Source organism: Branchiostoma belcheri, unplaced genomic scaffold, assembly GCF_001625305.1.
Source record: "Branchiostoma belcheri isolate BF01 breed outbred unplaced genomic scaffold, Haploidv18h27 scaffold168, whole genome shotgun sequence".
NCBI classification, from domain to species: domain Eukaryota; kingdom Metazoa; phylum Chordata; class Leptocardii; order Amphioxiformes; family Branchiostomatidae; genus Branchiostoma; species Branchiostoma belcheri.
This window is the reverse complement of record NW_017803135.1, coordinates 40,774-65,370: the sequence shown is the minus strand read 5'-3', so window position 1 is coordinate 65,370 and position 24,597 is coordinate 40,774. Positions and strand designations below refer to the sequence as shown.

General features: G+C 39.3%; 1 protein-coding gene across 1 annotated transcript in view; it reads left to right on the top strand.

The window, feature by feature from the left end:
- The first annotated feature begins 825 nt into the window (after positions 1-825).
- The window catches only part of LOC109466493 (neuronal membrane glycoprotein M6-a-like), a 44,669-nt gene continuing 20,897 nt past the window's right edge, over positions 826-24,597 (top strand). The window contains exon 1 of the mRNA XM_019764217.1: positions 826-1,054. Within this exon, the coding sequence (XP_019619776.1) occupies positions 1,051-1,054 (4 nt within the window). The 5' untranslated portion in view covers positions 826-1,050. The remainder of the gene's footprint in view (positions 1,055-24,597) is intronic.

Below are 24,597 nucleotides of genomic sequence, written 5' to 3'. Positions count from 1 at the left end.
TCTCCAAGCAGAGGTTTAGGTTTGGCTTATTTTTAGTATCTGCATTGTGACATTGATAGTGACACCTTTTTTTTTTACAAAGATACCAATGCAAAAAAGAAAGCCCGATAAAAAAAGCCTAAAAATAAGGCAAAACCCAAACCTCTGCTTGTAGGGTATTAAAGGACACTCCTCATTTTTGAGGAGGACAGACTTGTCCAGTTTTTAGATTTAGTCTCTACCAGGATAACAGCTCGGATTCAAAAACAGTAAAATTTAGCTGGTCAACCTTTTCTAGCTCCATGATCTGACACCTGAGTGATAAAACGTTGTACAATTGGTTTCCTAACATTGACATTGAAAATAAAAGTGTTCTCATGCAAGTTTTACTTTGATAAACTGTATTATATAAGTTGGACCCCTATATAGATATCACTGAAGTCTAAAAAGAAAAAAAAGATAATCCCTACCTACCGACCCTAATTTTTTCAGGACGAAACAGGAAACAATATTTTCCCCTAGACCCTGCCCACTTTCCCTTTTTCGCGAAGGTAAACAAACACACTATATCGGGGGAATCCCCCGCACAGGTATTCAAAAACATATTAAATAAAAGTCTTATAAATCTATAGACAGATTATTTATTATTTATTTATTTATAAGACAGATTAACACAGAATGACTATTAAGTCAGAGATATCCTGAACTGTTGGCAAATGTTTTTTTTTTTTTACTCGCCCACTTTCCCTTTTTCGCGAAGGTAAACAAACACACTATATCGGGGGAATCCCCTTCATGCACATTCAAATTTCCCGCCGCGGTGACGTCACGACTAAATTTGCATACGAAAGCCAGCCCGAAGCTCGCCCGCTTGTTGTGGAGCGGGTGTGGTTGTTCCGCTGAGCGGTGGCCGTGACAAAATTCCGGTTGGACCACGACGAAAAAAAGAGAGAAACCCAAGCCCCAGCCTTGTGCCAACAACGCGTGGAAGGTTTTCCTCGACTCTGGGATTTTTTTAGGAGGTGGAGGTGATTTTAGGAGCGAGAGAGGAGCTAGGAAGAAGGAGCGAAAATGGGTAGGTGGCTGCTATGGCTGTTTTCGGTAGAGAAAAATGGATAACATGTTTATGTAGCGCTTGCAGAAAAAAAACGATCGGTGCTTCTTCGTTCTTCCCACGGCCTTGCCGACATTACTTCGCCCCCTTTCTCGGCGTCTTCGGCAAATTTACGTTCCGTAGAATATTCTTGATGTTTTTGTCGTGTTTTGTACCCCAGAAATGATCGCAAACATGACCCTAAAATAGGACACAACGATCAAAATAAAGGCCAACAACGTCTACAGATGTGCAAGATCTGGTCAGTATGCAAGCTCAGTCATAGTCGCAAGCAAGCTGTAGGTCCGGTAGCCATTTTTTCTCTGCTTTAGGGTGGCTTCTTTACCGGATATTTTTCACCTGTATCGTGTATGGTATCATCTAGACGGCCACTGATTTGGGGAGAGCTAGATATGACTTATTAGTAAGATAGCGGCGCCCTGAATATTGATGAAATTGACTCCCTCTGTTACAACACAGATCCAGTGCTAATCAAAATCAAAACATATCCTCAACAGGTTGCCTTTGTAATGGTTTGATTGCGCTTTTTATTATATTTTCATGCATCCCGATCATTTTTATGGGGTTAGAAGCTGATTGTTCTGTTTTTGTGGTGTTTTAAGGTAGGGGGAGGAACCTTAATTTGTCCGTACATGAATATGAATAGTGTGGGATCAAGGCTACTGTGTGTGTGTGATGTGTATTGGTATGCAAACAAGTGGGGAGTTTCATTGTTGAACATGGTGAGAGGGTGTGAAAGAGGGGTCCTATTGTGAGGGTTCCTAACACTTGTTCAACCACCAGCTAGCCAAGGATATGCTCTGATTCTCTAACAAAAGGACGAATAAAAATAGGGAATTTTTGAAATTGTAGAACCGAAAAATAATGCAATGTCAGTTGCTGTCTGTCCCAACATGTGCAGCTGCTAGTAATCCAATGTTAATTGGGCTTAGCAGTACTTAAGATGACTAGATATTTGAAGAATTAGAAATACTGCAATGTTATATAGTGCCAACAAAATTGCTGATTGATAATGCTAATTTTCTTTTTAGCAAAAACTGTCCCAAAGATTTGGACACAGTCCTTGAAAATAATTATTCATGTTGCCCCTTTCGCCCATTATTTTCACTCGGCTAGCAAACCTACGTACCCCTCCCCTATTCCACATTACAATATTGTTGCGCCCCAAAAGAATGGATTTCAGAAATTGTAGGTATGAGAAAAGTTCAGGAATAGACCATAGTAGATTTCTAGCCTTTCGACCAGCCGCATTCAATCAAAATCTGTCCAGAGCTGTAGATAATCCTCAACCTAGAAAACATGAGTGATAGGGACTGGACTTTCCGTGATCTTTCTTGTGAATGCAGCCCCCCCCCCCCTTCTCCAGCAGTTAGTGGAACATCCTAGAATATGGATTGATGTTGTCCTCCATCTTTGATTTAGAGAAGGCCTAAGAAAAAAGATGTTGTGGTTCCCATTTCAGTCCCGAAAAAAAATAGTGACGTTAGGAAAGGATTTTCGTGATTAACCCAAATACTAATGGCTAGGGTTGGCAGGTTTTTTGCTGTCTGGAAACCTAGATGGAAACACAATCATCATGACAATGTTTTTTTTCCAAGGCTATGCATGGTTCATATTTCCTGTTAGTCCAGGATATTTCCAGTTAATACAGGAAATGTCCATTGTTCCTATACAGAGTAAGTTACCAGTAATTTTTCAGAAATGTCTGCAAGATAGCTAATATCAATGGAAAATATTAGTTTAATTCCTGATTTTTTTTACCGTACTGTTATGTTGACTGTTTTCACTGTCACTGCTGTACCGTGAACTTATCATTACAGTTAACATATAATTCCTGGACTTTCTTTTCCCTGCACCTGTGGCCACCATGAATATGTAGTTCTGTGAACATGTCCATTTTTCTCAGACAGTGAACTTTTGCTAGCATGAACATAAAATGAATTACAGTATTTATCATGTTTTCTCGTGTTGTATATTGACCTTTTGTAATGCCAAAGAAGTAATAAATTACTACCCCTATACAGGGTATATTACCACTATTACCAAGTGTATTTATATCTAACACATGCCATACAAAGACTAATTATGGAGAGCTATTTTGATCACGATAGCCGTATATTAAATGACTATACCAGTGGTGAAAGGCAGTGGGTAACGTGATATGTTTTTCTGTCAATCAATCATTGGGTCGAGAATTTGAAATGCAGCCAATGTTAATAATATGCTTTCCAATGGTTTCACCTTTGGTCTACTGATGGTTGACCTTTTACTAGTGGTAGACACAATAGTGTGGGAACGACAAGTTACTGTAACTCAGAAAACTTTTGTGTATGTGATAGTTTTATTTCACTTAGGAGGGAAAGGGTTGTTTTTGACAGTGTTATAGATTCACAGTTGAAACAATTCTAACATTAACATATAGTTATACAAGGAATCTGTATCTGTAAAGTCGGTATAACCACCCTTTGGCATAACACACCAGCTTCGCAGGCAAGCGGCGCGGCAGCAGCTGGCTACATTACACCGAAGAGGAAGATAGTTGCGACGTCATGAATTCATGTTTTCCGCAAAAAATTTAACTGTTACAGTTTCATGATTCACATAACTGAATTTCATGATAAATAGATACAAAATACAAAGTTGAGTTTAAGCAATGGGAATTTCAGATGGAAAGATATGAGAAAATAATTTCCAACACCATATATATATATGAATGCACATACTGTTTAAATTACGCAACACAAACACAAGATTTGTCCCCTTGCCAATCCAGTGTGTCCTCCATGTTTTGACCCGGCGTTGATTGATTTCGGAAGCCGGTATTACTGAGGTTTGGAGGTCAAGGTCAGCCGTGATGAATGCCCTTGGCAGCACGGTTGTCATGGTGATAGATGATGGTTCTACTGCTCCCTCCCTGCCCTGGCCTGTGTCTGTTTCTGTCAGCAGATTGCAGGCAGATATGAAAGATGTCAGCTGCTATGAAAGGTTTCGGGATGGCCTTTGATGTCAGTGAAGAACCAACTTTTCCATGAGAAACTGGAAATGTCTGGGAAAAAAAAAGGAAATTCAGCATTGATTGACATAATTTCGATATAATTTCAACTCATATAGTGTCAGAGCCCATTCAAACCTGGCTGGTATATTAATTTTATAATAGTTGACACTGGAATGTTGTGGTTGGCTGGCATAGTCAAATTTCTTACATATACATAAATGATTCAACAAACATTTTATGAATTATGACACCTTTGTTTGACTCTGGTCTTAGGTGGGTTTATATTATTCTGGACAAATCTGACAACACTCTGTTAAGACTTCTCCCTTCTATTTCACCTGCCATCAGAAATCAGTACGCTTACCTGAAGGGTTCCTCCACTGTTTTAGCCGCCGTCAGGATGGTTCACACTTGGCTGACAGCTTTAGACTCAAGACGTCATGCAGCAGTCCATGCTTTGTTCGCAGATATGAGTAAAGCATTTGATAGAGTGAACCATGCAATTCTCCTACAACGTGTGAACGATGTGGTGACCAACCCACGCATGGTAGCCTGGATACAGAACTATCTGCAAGGTCGCACTCAGAGAGTTGTTGCCAACGGCAAAGTCAGCGAGTGGAGGGTACTTACCTCGGGTGTACCACAGGGAGGAGTACTATCGCCATACCTTTTCCTCCTGTTCATGGGTTCTCGAGACACAGTCCACAGTGACACCCTTGATGTCGGCTACGCGGACGATGTGGGTTTGTCCAGGTTAATTCCCCTGGGGAAGGGTGACGCCGACAACAGTATGAGAGAGGAAGCGCAACAGCTTGACTCTTGGGCAGAGTGTAATGACATGTTGCTGAACGGCAAGAAAAGCCAGTCTCTGTTGATATGCTTCAGCAGAAACACTCCACCATTACCACTACTGTCTCTTGGTGGTGAACCTGTACCTTTCACAAGCGTCGCAAAGGGCCTTGGGTTCACCTTCGACTGCAAGCTGTCATGGCACGACCATGTACAATCCCTCGTCTCAAGAGCCTCGAGCAGGCTGCACTATCTTCGACTACTGACTAGACAGGGGATGAGTGTTGTTGACCTTGTTCAGATTTACCTGTCACTTATTCGCAGCGTTCTTGAATACGGCCACGTACTGCTGGTAGGTTGCAGCAAGGAACAATCGGACAGCATCGAACGTGTACAGAAACGGGCCCTCCGTATCATCTCTCTTGGCGGTAGACGATCAGTTCCTAACCTACCCTCCTTGAAGGAAAGAAGAGATGCAGCAGCTGTAAAACTCTTCAAGGACATGTTAAAACCGGAACATCCTTTGCATGACCTTGTGCCGCCCCAGAGATGTACAGCCACTGGCAGGCAATTAAGGAACAATCAGGAGTTTACGCTTCCGAAGGCCAGAACTGAACGTTTAAGGGGATCATTCCTACACATTGCAGTCAAACTACACAATAAGTCTGTTTCCTAGACTGAGCTTTGGATTCAGTGCTCTGTTTAATGTTGTAGCTAGCATTTGTGGTAGCCGCCTGCATTTTGTTATCCAGCATACTGCATAAGTGTTGTAAAAAATGTACGCAATTCAGGGTATATGTATGATTGTATGTATCCCTGCTGATTGTATGTTTTGAGGAAGAAAAAATAAAAATAAAAAAAAATAAAAATAAAAAAAACTGTTCACTTCTCATAAAAACATTTACCTTTTCACCTATAGAACACTATGTAAAGTACAGGTCGAAATAAATGCAACCCAGTTCTCACTTCTTCTTCCTTGGGGGTAGGTTTAACATATAAACAAGATTCAAAAGGCTCAGAACAAGATGGCCACACCTGCAGTAAGAAAACTCACCTGTCGTAAACCTGCGCGAGGGTTGGGTGTGTCCCACAGCTGTTCCAATACTCACCTTGCATACCCAAACATACACTCATGGAATAAGCATTTCCTATCCAGAGAATCAATGAATGCTTCAGTGCTTTCCGGACTTTGCTCGTAGGTATGACCATCTGCCCTTTGAAAGTTATCATTATAATTCTTGAAAAATACAGCCATCTCACAAGCAGCCTATTCTGCAAGCAGGTCTTTTTCTAAACATATCTCTTTACGTTCCAATCCTACTGGTACCAGTTGAATGGTGAGTCAAATTGTAGTGTGGGAAAGAAGAATAAAGAAAAACTAGGTGTGGCTGTAGCCTTGAAATTCCACTGCCATTATCCTGTTTTGAGCTAGGAATTTAGGTATGCTAAATCCGGGACATAGGATTTTTTGTGAAATCACAGCTGTCCAATATTATATTATAGATACTTAAGTTAGTTATTTCTCAGAACTTGGTTATTCGAGACTTTTGCCATAACCAGTGGATGCATAAATTACATGGTGCATGGTAGGGTTATTATGATTTGTATATCCAGGTGTAATCTTTCAGTATTGAATGAATTTTGAGGGAAGCAACATTTTTACCATTTTTTGGTATATAATAGTTTTTACCATATAACATTATTTGTTTATTTGGATTTTTCACAAAGTGAAAGGGAGGGCAAAACAGGTGCATACACACCTTTGCAAGTTGCCCTCCCCCATACAAAAACACATATACAACCGAAAATCATAAGACTGTCGGCTTTAGGGTTAGTTCTAGCTTCAAGAAAGACATCCGTTAACTAGCAGTAAGTAGTTTTCAAGCTGCTGTAGCTTACAGCAGTGTAAGCAGCCTCTAGCCTCCATAGCATGCCAAAAACTGGGGGTTTGGGGGGTCTTTGAGATCTTTTAATAAGTTTCATGTGCTATTTTGTGATTGCATATAGACAACATAGCTGGCCTGGTTGAATTACCCCCGTTTTTTTAGAACTGGGTTAATCAGAAAACAGCCGAAGACCACCAAACCCCCAGTTCTATAAGCCTGCTACGGAGGCTAATCAGAAAACAGCAGAAGACCACCAAACCCCCAGTTCTATAAGCCTGCTACGGAGGCTAATCAGAAAACAGCCGAAGACCACCGAACTCCCAGTTCTATAAGCCTGCTACGGGGGCTAAGCAGCCTCATCCATAGTGATTTTATCACCTGAGGAAGTGAACTTCCCAACATGAGAGCTGAGTTAATTGAAAGCCGCAGAAATCAACCACAGAAATGAAAATTTCATGACAAACGATAACGTTACCGGACTGAGCTACGGAGATAAGGGACTAATCAGTAATGATCCATTAGGGGGGAGGGTTACTCCCCTGCCTGGAGGCATGTTTAATTATTCATCCCTCTCACCAAATCTTGCAGCAATTGCAGATAACGTCCTAAATTAGTGGTTCTCGCGGAAGATTATAACTTACCAAATTAGTGGCTCAAAATTGGTGTGTTATCGTGAGGACTGTTTTAATTATTAATCTTTACAGCAAATTATTTTGCAGTGATTTACACCATAAAATACTTCTATTTATTTCAACTTTATTACATACAGGTAAAAGGCCAAGGGAAAACAGGAGTGTCCTTTTAAACTCCTTGACCAAATTAAGATAAAAATGACAGAAGGACTTAACAACTTATAAGAAATGATAAATATCAACAGAATTACAATGATAATTCCGATTTATTATATTGCGTGAAGTCTAGACTCTGAATCAATAATAACATTCAATTTGAACGTGATTTGTGTGCAAAATGATGTATGTTATTTTGATCACCATGTTTTTAAGGAAATTATGGCTCACGTAAAGTGATTTATTGTCTAACTGCATGGCTTGCCGAGGAAGCGTTATATTTGTCTGTGTGGACTGTGGAATAATAACCCCTCCATTGTACAGGGCTCGAAATTCATTTTTGGGAATAGGTGCACTGGTGCACCTAACCTAAAAAATTAGGTGCACCAAAAATTTTTTAGGTGCACCATATGAAACAAAACCTATGCACAGATCTTACTGCTCCTCATCTGAGCTTGAATCTGAAATGGGAGCTAACTTCAAAATCTAGTACTACAACAAAGATTTTATTATTTTTCTGACACTTACATGCCAAGAATATCCTGTATACTATATTTCATTTCATATGAACAAAATACCTACAAAAATATTTGGGTGCACTGCTGCACCCACAGAAAAAAATTAGGTGCACAGCTCCAATTTTGGGTGCATTAAGGTGCACATGTACCCAGTATTTTGAGCCCTGAATAATAGCGTCTCTGCTGTATCACTGAGGCTGATTAATGACTTCCCAGGGCTATTTTCGATTCCATTAACTAAAGCAGCTACTGAAAAATCAATTGTTATTGTAATCTGCCGTATTATCCAAGGATTTTTGTCGCTTATGTTGGTACAATAATGACGGCAACACCGGTTGGTTAGGTGGACAATAGGCATTGATGGTGTATAGTTAAAGCCTTGCTAATGGTACCAAGTGGATCAATACACAATAAAGCGAGAGGTAAGGGAGTTATAACATTTTGAGACAGGCGCCAGAGAAGTTGGATCATTAAATGGTATATTGTGCATCAATATCTGCATACAAAGGAGAAGAGTACTAAATTATAGCTACAGTCAAAGACTCAAACCTGTATATTAGTGACCACCTCTACATAAGGACCGCCTGGCCATTCCATTATGAAAACTTTTTCGTAGTCCATTTGTTACTGGTAGATAATTTTTCCCGTTGAATTTGATACAACCTTTAAGAATCCTGTATATAATGACCACCTGTCCAAATAGACCAGATTTTTACCTTCGCCAAGAAGGTTATGTTTTCAGGGGCGTTCGTGTATGTGTGTGTGTGTGTGTGTGTCAACACGATAACTTGAGAAGGTCTCGATGGATTGTCTTGATACTTGGTAGGTGGGTAGGTCTTGATGAGACCTCAAAATGATTAGATTTTAGGCCACCTGGCGGCTTGTCATGGTACTGCAGCAGAACTTCCGGTTTTGATATCTCATGATCCAGACATGCTAGGGTGATGAAATTTAGATGGTAGATAGCTCTTGTGCTGGGGATAAAATCACATGAGATTGAGCCCCCTAGTTGCTTGCTCTAGAACTGCAGGGGGTTTAATGGACAAATGTTTAAAGGGGGATAACTCAAGAACCGATTGATGGATCATCGTGATTTTTGGTATGTAGGTAGCTTGAGTGGAGCTTGACATAATGATATTACAATTATGCAAATATGGATGTAATTTGCATAATTAATGAGGAAATTCTATTTATCAGCTGCATTCCATAATAGGAAGTTCAAGCTTGTGACATATGTTATTAAGAATGAGAGAAACACAGGCAGATATCGATTATGCAAATGAAGACTTAATTTGCATAATTAATGAGAAAATATTATAATTGCATAGTGGTAACTGCCTGGAATTTTATACTTGGGGTGTTTGAAAGTTAAGTTAAGGTGAACATAATTAAACATAACTTATTCAAATAAGGACCTCATTTGCATAATTTATGAGAAAATGTCATTGTGGCATTCTTTGTTAAGATAAGACTGTCTTTTGGTGGAGAATATGATCAACAGATATAATTCATGCAATTGAGGATCCTATTTGCATAATTAGGGGGACTAATATATAATTTCTTAATCATAAAAGCTAACATCATTTGGCGAAGGTATGAGATCGTGGAACTCTAGTATCAGTCTGAAATGGTCTTCTTGGCAGTTTTGACAGCAAAGTATTTTGCATATGTTTCCAATCTTGAAAACCCATTTCATAGGCTTGAACTTGCAAGAGCTAGAACTTGATTTCATCTGTGAAAACTGCTTTTCAGTAAATGTGAGGTCTATCAATTGGATTGGTTTACTGTAAAGTGTTATGTAGGTTTATCCTTTTTACTGCTATCTCAGAACTGTAACAACAACAAATTTGCCTAATTTAAACCAAACAGAAACCTTAGCAGTGGTTAACAGGTTAACAGTGTCATTTAACTGGCTTCAAGTGTACTACTAGTGTACTAGTTAGTTGCAGATGTTTACCACCACTATGTGCATGTTTCTACTTTACAGTCTAGGAAGCCATGCATTCACACAGTGATGTGTTACAGACCTCTGGGTCCTTTAGCCTCCGTAGCAGGCTTATAGAACTGGGGGTTTGGTGGTCTTCGGCTGTTTTCTGATTAGCCCAGGTCTAAAACGGGGGTAATTCAACCAGGCCGGCTATGTTGTCTATATGCAATCAGAAAATAGCACATAAAAGCTCCCAAAGACCCCAAAGACCCCCAAAACCCTGAGGTTTTGGCATGCTATGGAGGCTATGGGTGCTTTACCTACTCGAGCTAACCCTGTTTTCCAAACATGTAAACACAATTACACATGAGACAAGCCTGTAGCCCTGTCAGGGAGTAAACAGTGGTGTTGAGGGATGTAAACCATTTACCCAGTCCCACTTTGTCGTTATCAACTGATAGTTTGTTCTTAAAGGGATGCCAGGCCTTTAAAACTGTGCACACAAAAGCATACTACCTCCCTGAATGTATCGAAAACTGTCAGCAGGTTAGAACTGGTTTTTTTCTTAGGCAAAGGCCAGGAAATATCTCTTAAGTGTGATTTTTAAGTGCACCCCAATCCTTTCGATTTTTCTTACAGAAACTTTTCCTAGTGGAAACCAGGCCAGACAATCATAACAACATAATTGGCAAACGAATAACTAATATAATGGAAGTTTAACTACATGTACATGTATTTTGTAACAACAAAGCTAACTCTAGATTGAAAACAGGCATATAAATCTTTGCCCTTGACTAACTTGAGATTGTGACCAGTTGTGAGGTGTACTCTTATACTTTGTTCCTATTACCTGGTCACATATTGTATATCTACTTTTTACCCTGTATGTATTTCAACGTTATTAGGTTTAAGTAGAGATAGTAGGTTCGATAAGTATATCGTACACGTAGAAGTTGTTAGCAAATAGTCTTATATCACCACATTTTTCTTGTTAATGTCTGTATGCAATTAGCCCTCGGGCATGAATTTGCAATAAACATCAACAATATATAAACCTGGTTTTCCATATACTGGACTTCCTCCTTAGGTTCTATTTAAAATGAAAGTAAGTCAAGATTTAAAATTGCTAAAATAACAATTAGACATTTAATGTACCACCAAATGTGTCCCCAGACACGCACCCAGAGGTTATTAAACAGGGATCAAACAAGTCCATCCTGTTTAAGTGTTTCCACACACACCACAGGAGCATGTCAAACATAAGCTACTGATAAATAATGTCAACACAGCAGTCTCAGGGGACAGGGGGGACCATCTTGCTTCTGCAAGTAAACTGAGTGAAGGGCACAGGAACATAGAAATTATATCCAGACAGCTATGTTGAAGCCATATATGCAATTATTGAAGGTTTATCATGAAAAGGAAATCTACATGTAGCTGACCAGGTTTATTATCAAAATCTATGTTTAAGACTTAAGTTTGTTAATGTGTATTTCTAAACCCACTAGGCCAGAGTGTAAAGTAACAGGTGCATTTGATTTTTACCTCAGCCTAGATAGCTTAGTTAGCAAGGAGGTGAGGTTTTTGACCAAGGCTTCTTTTTCTTCTTGCAACATCAGGATAGCTAATCACTTTCTAGTTGGTTAATCTGCTCCCCCCCCCCCCAAGACTTGATACCAGTTAAGTCTTTCAGTTTTAAGTGTGGCAGAGAAATTTAAAGTCTTAATGGCTCTACAGCCCATCTGGCTTGGAGCCATGCATGTTGGCAAGAAGTATTCATCCATGGGGGCCCGCATTCCTTTTTTCGTAAGGCGTAATCAGGCCTTTCTAGTCTTTGTAATCTGTATGCAGCCTCCAAAAATATCAACGTAATTCGTAATAGTACATTATAATCAGCTGCAAAGCATTAAGTCGTAATCAGCTCTGAGACTTAAATGTAATTCGTAATCGGCAGCGAAAATTTTGCGTAATTCGTAATCACTACCCCCCCCCCTGCAGACCCTCATTCAGACATGTCTAGAATGTCTGGTAGACTCTATTAAGACGTTACGTAGCCTGTGTGTTATGGGAGAGAATTTTACACTATTTCAGATATGTCAGAGGAACCTAGTTAACAACACTGTTATCAGTTGGTTTTATCAATGATAAGATAGCTTGGATTTAGTTATCGATTTTTATAATCATTATGTGGGTAAGCCTTGATGATAAGGATAAGGTGGTTGAAATTTTTGGGAAAGATTACTATAAATACAAGTGTGGTTTTTCTTTTTGCTTTTTTTCTGGTGACCTGTCCCCTGCAAATTTATGACACCCCAAATATATCTTCCTTGTATGACAACTATACTACAGAATTGTTACAACTGTGAATTTAGAATACTGTGAAAACCACTAGTACTGCTTCCCTCCTACCTTGAAAGAAGGCCTGCATGGGGGGGAGTGATTATGAATTACGTAAAATTTTCGCCACCGATTATGAATTACGTTAAATTCTCAGCTGATTACAACTTTACGCTTTGTGGCTAATACAATATTACAAATTACGTAGATTTTTGGGGAGGCTGCCTACGGATTACGAAGACTAAACAGGCCTGATTACGCCGTATGAAAAAGGTTATTCGGTCCCTCTTGAAATGACTAAAACCACTGCCAACATAACGTTCTAATTTGTACTGCAGTTGGAAAGACCTGGGTCCAATTCTTGGCATTATCCTGAAAAGCTTCCTTTTGAAATGTGATTACAAGTGTGTAAATCCTACAGAGGAAACTGTGATGCCTTGGGGACGATCTGGCTTATGCTGACTGTGTGTAGTTGGAAGGCCACACCAATTTGGTTTATTGTTGCTCAGAATTTTTCAGAAAAAATCTGAAGTGACAGGAAAAAATCGAAAAAATGAAAACAGATCTTGGCATCCTATGAAAGCCCAAACCACTGCATTGATAGAAAAACTGTAGCAACTCTGAAGAGAAGGGATTTTCTTAAACTGTTGGGGCCAAAATATAAGCATTTTTTTTTTTGATTTTGGAGTTCATTCAGAGGCTGAAATTTTTTTTTTATTTTTTGCAAATCAGTAAAAAATGAAACAGGCGAATTGGTGAACAAACAAATTGAGTTGTTGTGGCCTAAAGATGTAAATCCTACAAAGGAAGCTGTGATACCTCCGGGACACCCAGGCTTACGCTGACTCCTCGCATGTAAGATTAAGGTTCAATGTAACACATCTGTTGTGTAGTGCATGTTGCAAACTTAGCAACTTTACTGTCTTTGTGTGTTTAGTCAGCAGATGTTTCCTACTGTCACTTCAGAGCAACGAAGGACTCTCGAATAGATGTGCTGTTGACAATGTGATATTAAGAAAAATCTTCTTTTCTTTGGATGTAAGCATAGGTGTAGAGTGATAAATATACAGTTTGAAATATGTTAAGCTTGACACTGATGACAGTGCCTAACATCTAAGTTTGCTTAGTTAAATGTTTTGAGCAATTTACTCGTTTATTTCTGTTTTGTATTTAGATGAGTAAGAGTAGAAGACTACAAGTTCATTGAATAGACATAGTTTCATTGTTTAGAATATTGTTATATCAATTGCAGTTCTTTCTCTCCGAAGCTCAGATGGCAATTTTAATAACAAGAAAGAAGCATATTCATTCCACACATGTGTGACCTGTAAGCTACTTTTGAGATTAACACTAAGACTTAATCCTTCCTGTTCAAATCTCCTTTGAAAGGCAAAAAGCTCTGTCTCCCAGCTTGATTAAACCCTCGTAATGGATTAAATCCAGTGTAATTATCTTTCTGAGGCCAGAGTTTGCCACCCTAGCCATTTATTGACCTATTTATGACAGTTTTCATTATATCTTTGTAGCCTGCAACTTTGAACATTCATAATTGGCACCCACTTTCATAAAGACTATTTTTGTCATCTCTCTTCTATACTATTTATTACACATTAAAGACATATAATTAGGTCACAGCAAGTAACTTTATGGATTACATCAGCGTGCGCATTAATTTGTACCTGATTTTAGGGGAAAACATATGCCGCAAATGCTGTTGTGATGCCAGATTTACAGAATTCAGTGTTAGAAATACCTGTCTGCAGTCTGCATTTAAAAGAGACATAGTTTTAGTTTCAATATTGCAGCACACTGGAAAAAAAGTATTGCGAACACTGGAATTAAATCCAGACATCCCGTTTATTTGTCTAATAAGGTCATGCATTTGGATGTCAAGCAGGTCACTGAACTTTGCGCAGAAATGGAGGCATAGAAATGCCACCAATGTCGGGGGACCGCCCGGTAGCATCACGCAGGTATTGAAGTTTTGAACATCTTACTTTAGTTAGCAAATATATGACCAAGGGCACCAGTGTGTTTGGATATCGTAAAAATGGATTTTGGGCAGCAGCTCATGGATTTTATTCTGATAATTCCCAAGCTATTTATGCCTGCCTAGGGTTACAACTACCAAATGTGACATAACTGGCAAGAAAGTCAGTAGTGATGTAGTTTTTCTCTAAATTGTATTAGGACAAAAGACCTTTGAATGGAAGTAAAATGGGGTGGAAAGTAAAGTATAGTTTTAGCCTCTAGTTTATTGACTCAATGCATCTGTATCTGTATTAGTATAGCCGGTATAACCGCCCATCGGCGCAACACACCAGCTTTGCAGGCACGTGGCGCGGTGGCAGCTAGCTGTATCACACCGAACGACTTGTTACACTCAATCTTTGCACATTTAATTGCAGTCTAGTGATGATGCCCCAATTGTGCTTGGTGGCAATGAGTCTGTAATGATATTGATAATAGTAATAGTGAGTTGTTGGCATTGTATAGCCTTATGTGCATTAACCTCATAGCCTCTGTAGTACTGTCGGTAACAGGTGCAGGATAGAGTACAGGACCCCCTGCCCAGAGCTGGTGGTTTTATGTTCAAAGGAAAAACATTTGTGTTATGATTTATGGTTATAAAGCCACATTTGGGGCGCGCCAATCAAAATTTGATCGGACCAAAATCGTTTATCAAGTATCTAGCATATAGAGGCAGCTTGTCAACTGATGATAGATTGTCCTTAATCATTGTATTAATAGGTTTGGTGAGAGGGTGTCGTATAACTGTTAACTGCTTCATTTACATTTCTAAAAAGGACAAATATTAATTTTTGGATTGTGGATTGGTAGAAGAAGGGATGTATCAATATTAGTGTTGATTTTTTTTCAACTCAGAGTTTGACAAGTCTTTTTTTCGAGGATGGCAAATGATTGTATTCCAGTTAGGCCACCCAAAACTGTTGTGAGCATGCAAAAAAAAAGTGGTCCAAAAAAGTTAAACTTGCCTTCAAGTTCATTTGAAATCTAAGGGTTCAGGAAGGTTGAACAAATGGCTGAAAACACAAGCATGGTATACAATACAATGAATTCTTTATTTTTGGTCTTTCATATCTTATTTGACACCATTCTCTCTCTCTCTATTTGGTTTATCGTCTGTTGTTCCCCGTAACGAGGGTTAGACGTGCTTGCACACTGATGCTGGGGCTTGATGGTAGCTCGCCATTTGCCTCTGTCCTGTGGGTTCTTGGGCCGCGAGTCAGCAAATTTCAATACGCCTGTGGGTTAGAGTCTCAAGAACCACTATTACACATCACAAACCAGAAGCCGCTAACAGAGTGACAAACACTTGACAACTGTGAACATCTGTCGCCACCAGGCTGGCTCCTCTCAGCTGTTCACTCCTTCCACTTGTCAGCGTGACCTTGTGTTGAAGGTCGCGCTAATGTTGTGGTTTTGCAAGTCCATATTGTAATCCGAGAACTCCCTCCAGAGAAATTGCCCGGTCCTAAGTGGCTCAATTTGAGTTGTGGGCTGTTGCATCATAAACACAGCTAAAATATTGGAGTCATGTATCGTTACTGTAAATTGTGAAATGTTTGTGGTGGTTGTTATTTTTGCCATCCTCTTAATGTGAAATCGTGACACCACGAATATGTATTTTGTATTTTTACTGTATGAACTTCAGACACCACAAAAAACTTACATATTCCTATAAAAACCACTATGCATTGATGTCGTCCATAAAATATTGATAACAATCATCATGGAAGATTGGTTGAAAAATTTTACTAGTATAACCATAATAAAGATTTGCCATATACTCAATATATCAAGAAAATTGAGATGTAGATTTGTTTTTACAAGAAATTTCAGGATACTGTATTCTATTTCAAATGTCTCATTCTGTGTTTCAAGAATCAAACAATAAAACATGTCAGCTATTCATGAAGAGAAGACAATAGGACTGCAGTGTTATGATATATGGAATCATCAGACCATTTTCCCCATATAGCGCATACTCTATCCATCATCTGATTCATTTGGTTTGCTTCGTTGCCTCAAGAGAAAGAACCCGAAATATAACCTTACAGGGTCATATATCATGAGAAAAGAACATACACAAGAGCTTTCTATGACAAAGTGTATATATATATGTACAGTCATGTTTGCGTTACATTTGACGGACTTAGATAACGCAACGCTGTCGCAACGCAGCGATAACGCTGACGCAACGCAGCGGCAACGCTGACGCAACGCGATAGCGCAACTTGCGGTAATTGACCCCGGCCGCACGAATGCGTTACAGCGTTATTTATCCTGCTACCGAGTGCGCCATCGCGCTATTGACGCAACTATAATGAGCTGGATAGGGTTTCATGTTTGTTTGTCTACTTTGTCATTTAAATTTAGAAACAATACTGAGTGTTATGGCCCCCTTTCAGCGGTCATAGACATGCATGAGTGTTGGAATTGGATGGCAGGAATTAGTTTGAGCACGTCCTTGGTTTGAGCATGGATGTAAAAATGGTTTGAGGCATTTCCAATGAGGTTATTCATCAGCCTGTCTAAACATGTAACGCCCCAAAAATACGTTAGATATAGCAATAATTTCAACTACACTTCACCCCAACATGTCGCAAACAAAATATAGCAACTCCTCCTCCGCTACTTTTCAACACGGCAAGGTCAGACAATGTTTGGTGTTGCCCCGGCGGCCCGGAATCTTACTTGTGCAGTCAAGAGCGTAATGAGCCGGCGCATGTTGGCGATGATTTTTTAAAACCATAGAACGCATAATTCAGCAATCAAAATTGAATTGTCAAAAGCTTAGGATATATCCCGCCAGCGAAATGGATCTTGTAAAGAAGCTGTCTTGTTTACCGTCGGTAAGCTCTGGGGTACTTTGTCGGATCGCTACCAGTCTGTAGCGAGTACGTGGAGAGGACTGTTTGTATTCGGCTGACGAAATGATCTTCGTTTCACATTCGTTTCTTTTCGGTTCTTGTCGTCAGCGAATGAGTGTGTTTGGTATGCTCACGAGATTTGCCGATCAATTCACCAGTAATTTTCTAAGGGGAGGAAAGATCACGATTGCAGTAATGGAAAACATCACATGATTGACTGCAGTCCCTTGCACTTGGCACAAAAACAACAACTTGTTGGGAAACAAAAAATAAAATAAAATTTTTGATCGTAGTAATTTTTTTTAAATTTTGAATTCATGTATGTAACCATGGAGTTAGAAGGAACCTCCCAGGTGTAACACAGGAGATCTTTTCTCCTTAGAGTCAGACAGCTTGGCGCGACAGACCTGTCAACATTGATTGATAACGTCCGCCCGACACAACCTAGATCAAAGGCGGCGGCGGCGGTCAGTTTGAATGTAGCAAACTCGTTTCACCAGAAATTCTCACGCTGGTGGATTCACAAAATCACGCTGATAAAGAATCCAGAGCTGTATGAATCTGACCAGATCGTCTGTATTTCTGCCGAGATTTCACGCTGTACAAGCTTTTTCAATGCATTCCTTTCTTTTGACAAAATATTGACGGCGCGGAGTTGCAGCAGCTCTACGTACATATTTATAAGATGACGGGTAACGTCATATGGCTCCTTGATCAGTTTCAGCGACATTTTTCTACACGTGACTTTTCTTCGTTGAATGGGCTAAGCATTTCTGGGATAAGCTCGCATAATGTGTATTGTAAACGAAACAGATAATAGGCTATTCAGCCAACAATGAACAAAAGGTGTGAAATAAACACTAATCCATTCGCCCATCCTTGCCACTACGATGTTGTTGATTAACTATTTTGCAAATGAAAGCGCCAAATTCCACGATCTAATCTCTAAATAACCCAACAGTTCAGTCAATAAACGAAATGGCGAAGCTGTATCAGTCCCGCCCCTGACAAAGTACTTCTCTTTTTTTGCAATATATAAATGTTCTTTTGATGTGTTTTCAGGTTCATCCTCTAGTCTTTGATTGAGTTACGAGACTGTGCTGCGTGAAACATGTGCGGACTTTGCAGGATCAACAGGATTACATTTAAGTTTTTTCTTTAGTTTTGGCGTTCGGTTGACTAGAAAGTTACGTTTGGTTTTGACGTTGAACTTCCTTTGTTGACTAGAAAGTTCTTTTTCTTTGTTTTGACGTTTTTTCTTTCGTTTTGACGTTAGGTCGTTGACTGCGTTTTTTTTTTCGTTTGAAGTCGATTGAAGTTCCCCAGTTTAGACGTTCGTTTGTTGACGTCTGTTGACTCAGTTTGATATGTTATTATTACGTTTTGGTCTTCTCAATTCCATTGAAGTTTTTGCTAACCACACTTTACTAACTGATTTCGCACAACTAATAACTCATATCATTGGATATTTTAGGATACGTACACAGGTAATGTGATTAACGAGTAAGTGCTATTATATTTTATCAAAGAAAACGAGGGAATTGTTAGGAAATCTTCTTGTGGGAAGTGTTCTTGTCTATTTTATTACCGGAAGCAAACGGAAGAAATGTTGCGAATGAATGTAATTACGTAACATCTGAAAAATGCCGCACCGAACCCTTTCGGCCGAGATGTAATATAACAACGGATGGTTCGTATGCCTAACTCAAAATAGATACATCACAAAAGTTTTTAAAGATTTGCAACGGGACGAAAAGATATTGAGGAATATAGTAACTGTTTACTCACCTTAGACAATACCAAAAGGACGATCACGAAGTAAACGATGGTCTAACTACATTATACCGGTAGTCTGCTGGAAGATTGTCCAACTTGGCAAAATATGTCAGTTCAAGACATATGGCGCACGTTTGTCCGACGTATAATCTTGTATTATATTTTCAGCTAAGGGTGAGGTGTATGGTGTTTGATGTCCAAACAAAAACATTGACACATGAACATGTGAAGAAAACGCCGTTAAACAGTAGTTTGTTGGGAAATCAATAGTTCCGTGGTGTTTTCTAAAGCCGACACACTTTAGATTGTTGGAAAAGCTTTCTGTAATATGTCAGAGTGTATAACATTCCAGTGTGTCATTACAGACAGCGGGTAAGTTGTAGAACGTTTAAAAATAACGTCCAATCAGAAATAATGATAACGCAGATTTGATACAATGCATTGGGAGCGTCTATTGAATTGTCTTTCATCGGAAAATCGAGAGTTCCGTATCATTCTTGAAAACTGAGAACACGACAGATCCCTATAAATGCATATTGTTATACAAGAAATATAACATCCTAGTAATGTATATAACTAAAACAAAGAGTATTTTGTGGAGGAGTTAAAAAATGACGTCTACATAAAAAGATTGGCAGCGCAGTTGAATTGACGTCCTGATAGATTTGTATTCCAAATGGTCTCGTATTGGAAAATTTATGGTTCCGTGTTGCTTACTAAAGTTTACAACATTGTAGGGGGATGTAAAACTTGTTGTACCATCACTAGATAAACAGAATTTTAGTGTTATATTTCACGCTAAGGGTGAGTTGCAAAGCGTTTAAAATTTCCGTCCAAACTGAAGCATTGACAGCGCGGGTTTACTAGAACACGTAAGGAAACGTTCGTTTTCAATAGTTCCGTGTTGTTTTATTAAACCGAGACCATTTTAGGACTTTTCAAGAAGCCTTCTTTAATATGGCAATAATAGTACTCTAGTAAATCGTTTTAAAACGGGTGGTGTGGAGGATTTTAAAAAATACTAGAAGTAGGAAGATTCACATACATGCAGCGCAATGGAAAGGGGTGAAATGCAATGGGCCGAAACACGTTACCTGAATGAACGGTCTCATACTGGAAAGTTGATGAGTCCGTGTGTTTTCTGAAGTTAAGAACACAGCTGGCAGTAGCAAAAAACATCTTCTACTATCGAAAGATAAACATGATTCTAGTACCATAAAATACGGGGGTATTGTAGAGCGTTTGAAAATATAGTCAGAAGAAAAATATTGACAGCTCGGGTTTATAGAACACGTACTGAAAATTTCTGTTGACCAGCTTCTTCGCAAAAGTGATGGTTCCGTGTTGTTTTTTAAAAGCAGGAACATCGGTTCCTCAGACCCTCGAAAGAAGCATTCTGTAATATGGCATGGTATTGTCGTATATAATGATAGACAACGTGTGACTGGTAATGCGTCTGTAAATGATGTCGAACCGGAATATTGACAGTGCGGGTTTCATTCACAGCATGGAAACGTCCATTGACCTGCCTTTTGTTTGAAAATTGATGGGTTCGTGTTGTTTTCTTAAACTGAGAACACTGTGGACCCCTCAAAAACCTTGGTCTAACATGACAAGATATATAGCATTCTAGTAAATCGGATGGTGTGTGGAGGATTTGAAAAGAAAAGACTAGAAATAGGAAGCTTTACATGTATACCCCGCAATGCGAACGGAATGAATACGCGCGCCGGAACAGTTTTGTAGGATAAATAGTCTCGCATTGGAAAGTTGATGGTTCCGTGTATTTTTCTGAAGTTAAAGACGCATTGATAGAAAAAAGGAATTGTTGTAGCATGAAGAGCTATACGGAATTCTTGCATAATAAAGTTGGCTACGGAGAAATTATAGACGGTTTGGAAATAAAATCCGAACATCGGAACAAAAATATTGACAGCGTGGGTTTCATGGAACGCGTACGAAAACGTGTCGAATAGCCTTTTTTTTTGCAAAAATGAAAGTTCCGTGTTGTTTTCTCAAACCGACAACGCCGTAGGGCCTTACAAAGCTTTCTGTAATATGACATGGTAAGTAGGAAGTTAGTATATTATTATAGGCAACGGGCGACTTGTAATGTGCTTGTAAATGATGTCCGAACTAAAATATTTACGGCTACATGAATACGCCTATTGAACAGCCTTTTTGCAAACAGACTAGTTCCGTGTTGTTTTCCAAAACACCTTATGCTCTTGAAAAGGCTGTCTGTAATATGGCATGGTAAGTATCAAACAATTACTAGTTAGTATATCATAGGGAAAGGATGACTTGTAATGTGCTTGAAATTGACGAACGAACCGAAATGTTGACAGCGCTAGTTTCATACATGGCATAAGCACGCCTGTTGAAATTTTTTTTGCTAAAATTTTAGTTCCGTGTTGTTTTCTAAAACCGAAAACGCCTAACGTCCGTAAAACAAGTATTTCTGTAATATGCATAATATATAGGATTTTAGTATATCATCATAGGTAACTGTTGACTTGTAAAACTTTGGTACATGGCGTCCGAACCGAAATATGGACAGCGCGGGTTTCATTCACAGCGTATGAAAACGTCCATTGACGTCCTGCCTTATATGAAAATTGATGGTTTCGTGTTGTTTTCCAAAACCGAGAACACCTTATGCCCCTGAAAATGCTTTCTGTAATATGGCATGGTAAGTAGCATACAAGTATATTATAGGCAAAGGATGACTTGTGTATAAAGGTACTTGAAATTGACGACCGAACTGAAATACTGACGGAGCAGGTTTCATACATGGCATAAGCACGCCTGTTGACCTTTTTTTGCAGAAATTGTAGTTCCGTATTGTTTTCTAAAGCCGACAACGCCTTAATCCCTTGAAAAGTTTTCTGTAATATGGCATAATATGTAGAATTCTAGTATGTCATCATAGGCAACTGTTGACTTGTACATGGCGTCCGAGAGAGAGAGAGAGAGAGAGAGACCGCTGAAAGGGAGCTGGTGTGGTATGGTGTACATCTTAGCCGAACGGTCCCGCATTGGGAAGTTGTTGCTTGCGAGTTTTTTTTCCAACGTTAGGGACAGTTGGAAGTAGAAAAAACTTGTAACAACGCAAGTCATCGTCAGCAAGTCCCGGACCTCTGGCATGAGGATGGAACAAGGTAAAGGTTACAACACAAGATTGTCAGGCTATACAGGTGAGTTGTAGAGCGTTTGTCAATAGTGACAATTCACGAATTCCCGAACTCCCCGCAACCATGCTTTATTAGGTGTAGGTTGGCACGAAGTCGGCTTGGTCTTTGGCGAATTCGGCTACGAAATGTTTCAAAATGTTCTGGATAGCTGTCGTATTTAACCCTCTTTGGTCAAGAATACTGTCATTAATTTTCAGACCGAAAACCAAAACAAAGGTCCCAAGCATTATGCAAATTGACATGGTAATTGACACCTCAACGTGATATTGGAACTTCACACCTGAAGTGAATATCGCAAAACGAAGAAGACGCGAGAAGCCCCGAAAGTTATTCCCAGTCCGGTCTGCTGGCATTTTCATATGTACTAGACTACTAATACATGTAGTATATTTGAGGTGGAAATTCTGAAAGGTAGTAACGGATGTAGATAAGTTTAAATTAAGCAGTGAAAATAAAAGTATGGGTTACGTGTAAGGATTTTTTTGTAAAGATCACATACATGCAGTCATTTCTAGTACAATGTATACCGTTTGATAGATATTTAAAAACTTTTTTTACAATCAATCAATCATCCGCGGGGTCAGGTTCAGCAGTGACCAGTTTACAATCTTCTAGTTCATTTGTCCGATGTGTACTATGTATAGCTTTTTTCGTTTCTTGTATGTATCATACTTAAGAATATCGTTAACATCGTTTCGAGCTTCAATGTTATGAAATTGTTAGTTGTGTGAAAGCCAGTTACTAGTAGTAAAGTTTCGTTAGTAAAAACTTATATGGAATATAATATCAATAGATAATACAAAAACGTAACAAATACATAACAAATCGGTGTCAACAGACGTCAACAAACCAACGTCAAACGAAATAAAAAATCTAGTCCACAACCGAACGTCAAACCAAACGGAACAAAAAACTTGCTAGCCAACAACCGAACGTCAAACCATGGAGGTAAAAGAGAGAAATTAAGCTAAGGCACCTTTTCCAAATACTATGCAGCACATTGTTAGCCAAAAATTGTTACAAATTCATGTAACCAACGACCTTTATGGACCGGCAATGGTATACACTAGACAGGGTACAAAACAAAATACATGTAATAGAAATTAATTTGATGGCCGTTGTAGCGTTGTCTGCACATACATAACCAAAAATTCAGGTCTATCTTTGGCGCGAAAGTTAGTCCAGGCTTGGAGGGACATGGTTAAGAAAGTACAACTAACTTTAAGTTAACCTACGGAGACGATCTGACCAAGGACATTATACAATGTCTCTGATCTGACTCAGGAAAATAGGGCGATGGGTATGTAATCATATTCAGCTTCAAGTAAATATGGCCGGTATGAAGCGCTGCTTACAGAAATGGTACAAAAAGTACCAAAGCAGGGTCTAGGTTCCGAAACGCGGGGTCTAGGTTCCGAAACGTTGAAACGTACTTTAATGACCTTTGACCCATTATACCGCCGGCGGTGCGGGGCTGGCAGGCGGGCTGCCGTGCCGCTGATCTGCCAAGCTCTAAGCTCCCGGCCCGGGTCGGGCTTCCACTGGAAGCAGTTCTGTTCACGGCCGCGATTGCCGGATTGGGGATTTATCCCGCTAATTAGCAGACAATGTACCGACGTGCTTCACCGTGCATAACAATACTGCATAAATTACGGATTTTCTAAAGTGTTGCACTTTAGTAGACCATAATGGTAACAGCAACAGACATCTGCGGTTAAAATTTAGAAGACTAGTTAAACGTTTTACACATGATTTTACTGGTTCACGTGGAGATCTGATTTATACCGAACGTCGAAAAAATTTGATACGTGGTTCTTTGCTCACCAAACAAAGAAACAAGTAATATGCGCTTAATCGAGATTTGAATAAGATTTGAGATTTGAAGCGAGCTGAGCTATTTGTTTTTGCAAAAATTCCAGCAAAGCATAATTTTTTTTATTTACGATTGCAACAGTAAAGCGACACAGACGACTCTAGTAACGCAAAGTAATGCAAATAAACAGTCATGGACTTGATATAAGATCGGGCCGGGAATCTACACGTGTATGAAGCATTTATGTCCGGACATGTTACCGGTGCGTGATTCGAGTACGGTCTGATGGTATAGTACTGGTATAATGCCCTTGTTCCCAGGATATAAATTGTCCTCTTTTTTTGCCAAAATCATTTTCCACATACGTCAGTGGCGTCAATCTTAGAAAAAAATAAAAGCCCTATTTTGCTGGGATCGTAATTTCATATACCCTTCAGCGTGACGCTGTCGGTAAAATTTACAGTAACAAAGGACCTTGGTTAGACGTATTTTTACCGAAAAAGTGAGTGTGGCCAAGGACAATATTATGATAAGTAAAGTGTCGGGCTAGGTTGTGCCGCTACCTTTGATCTGAAACTCAGACCGC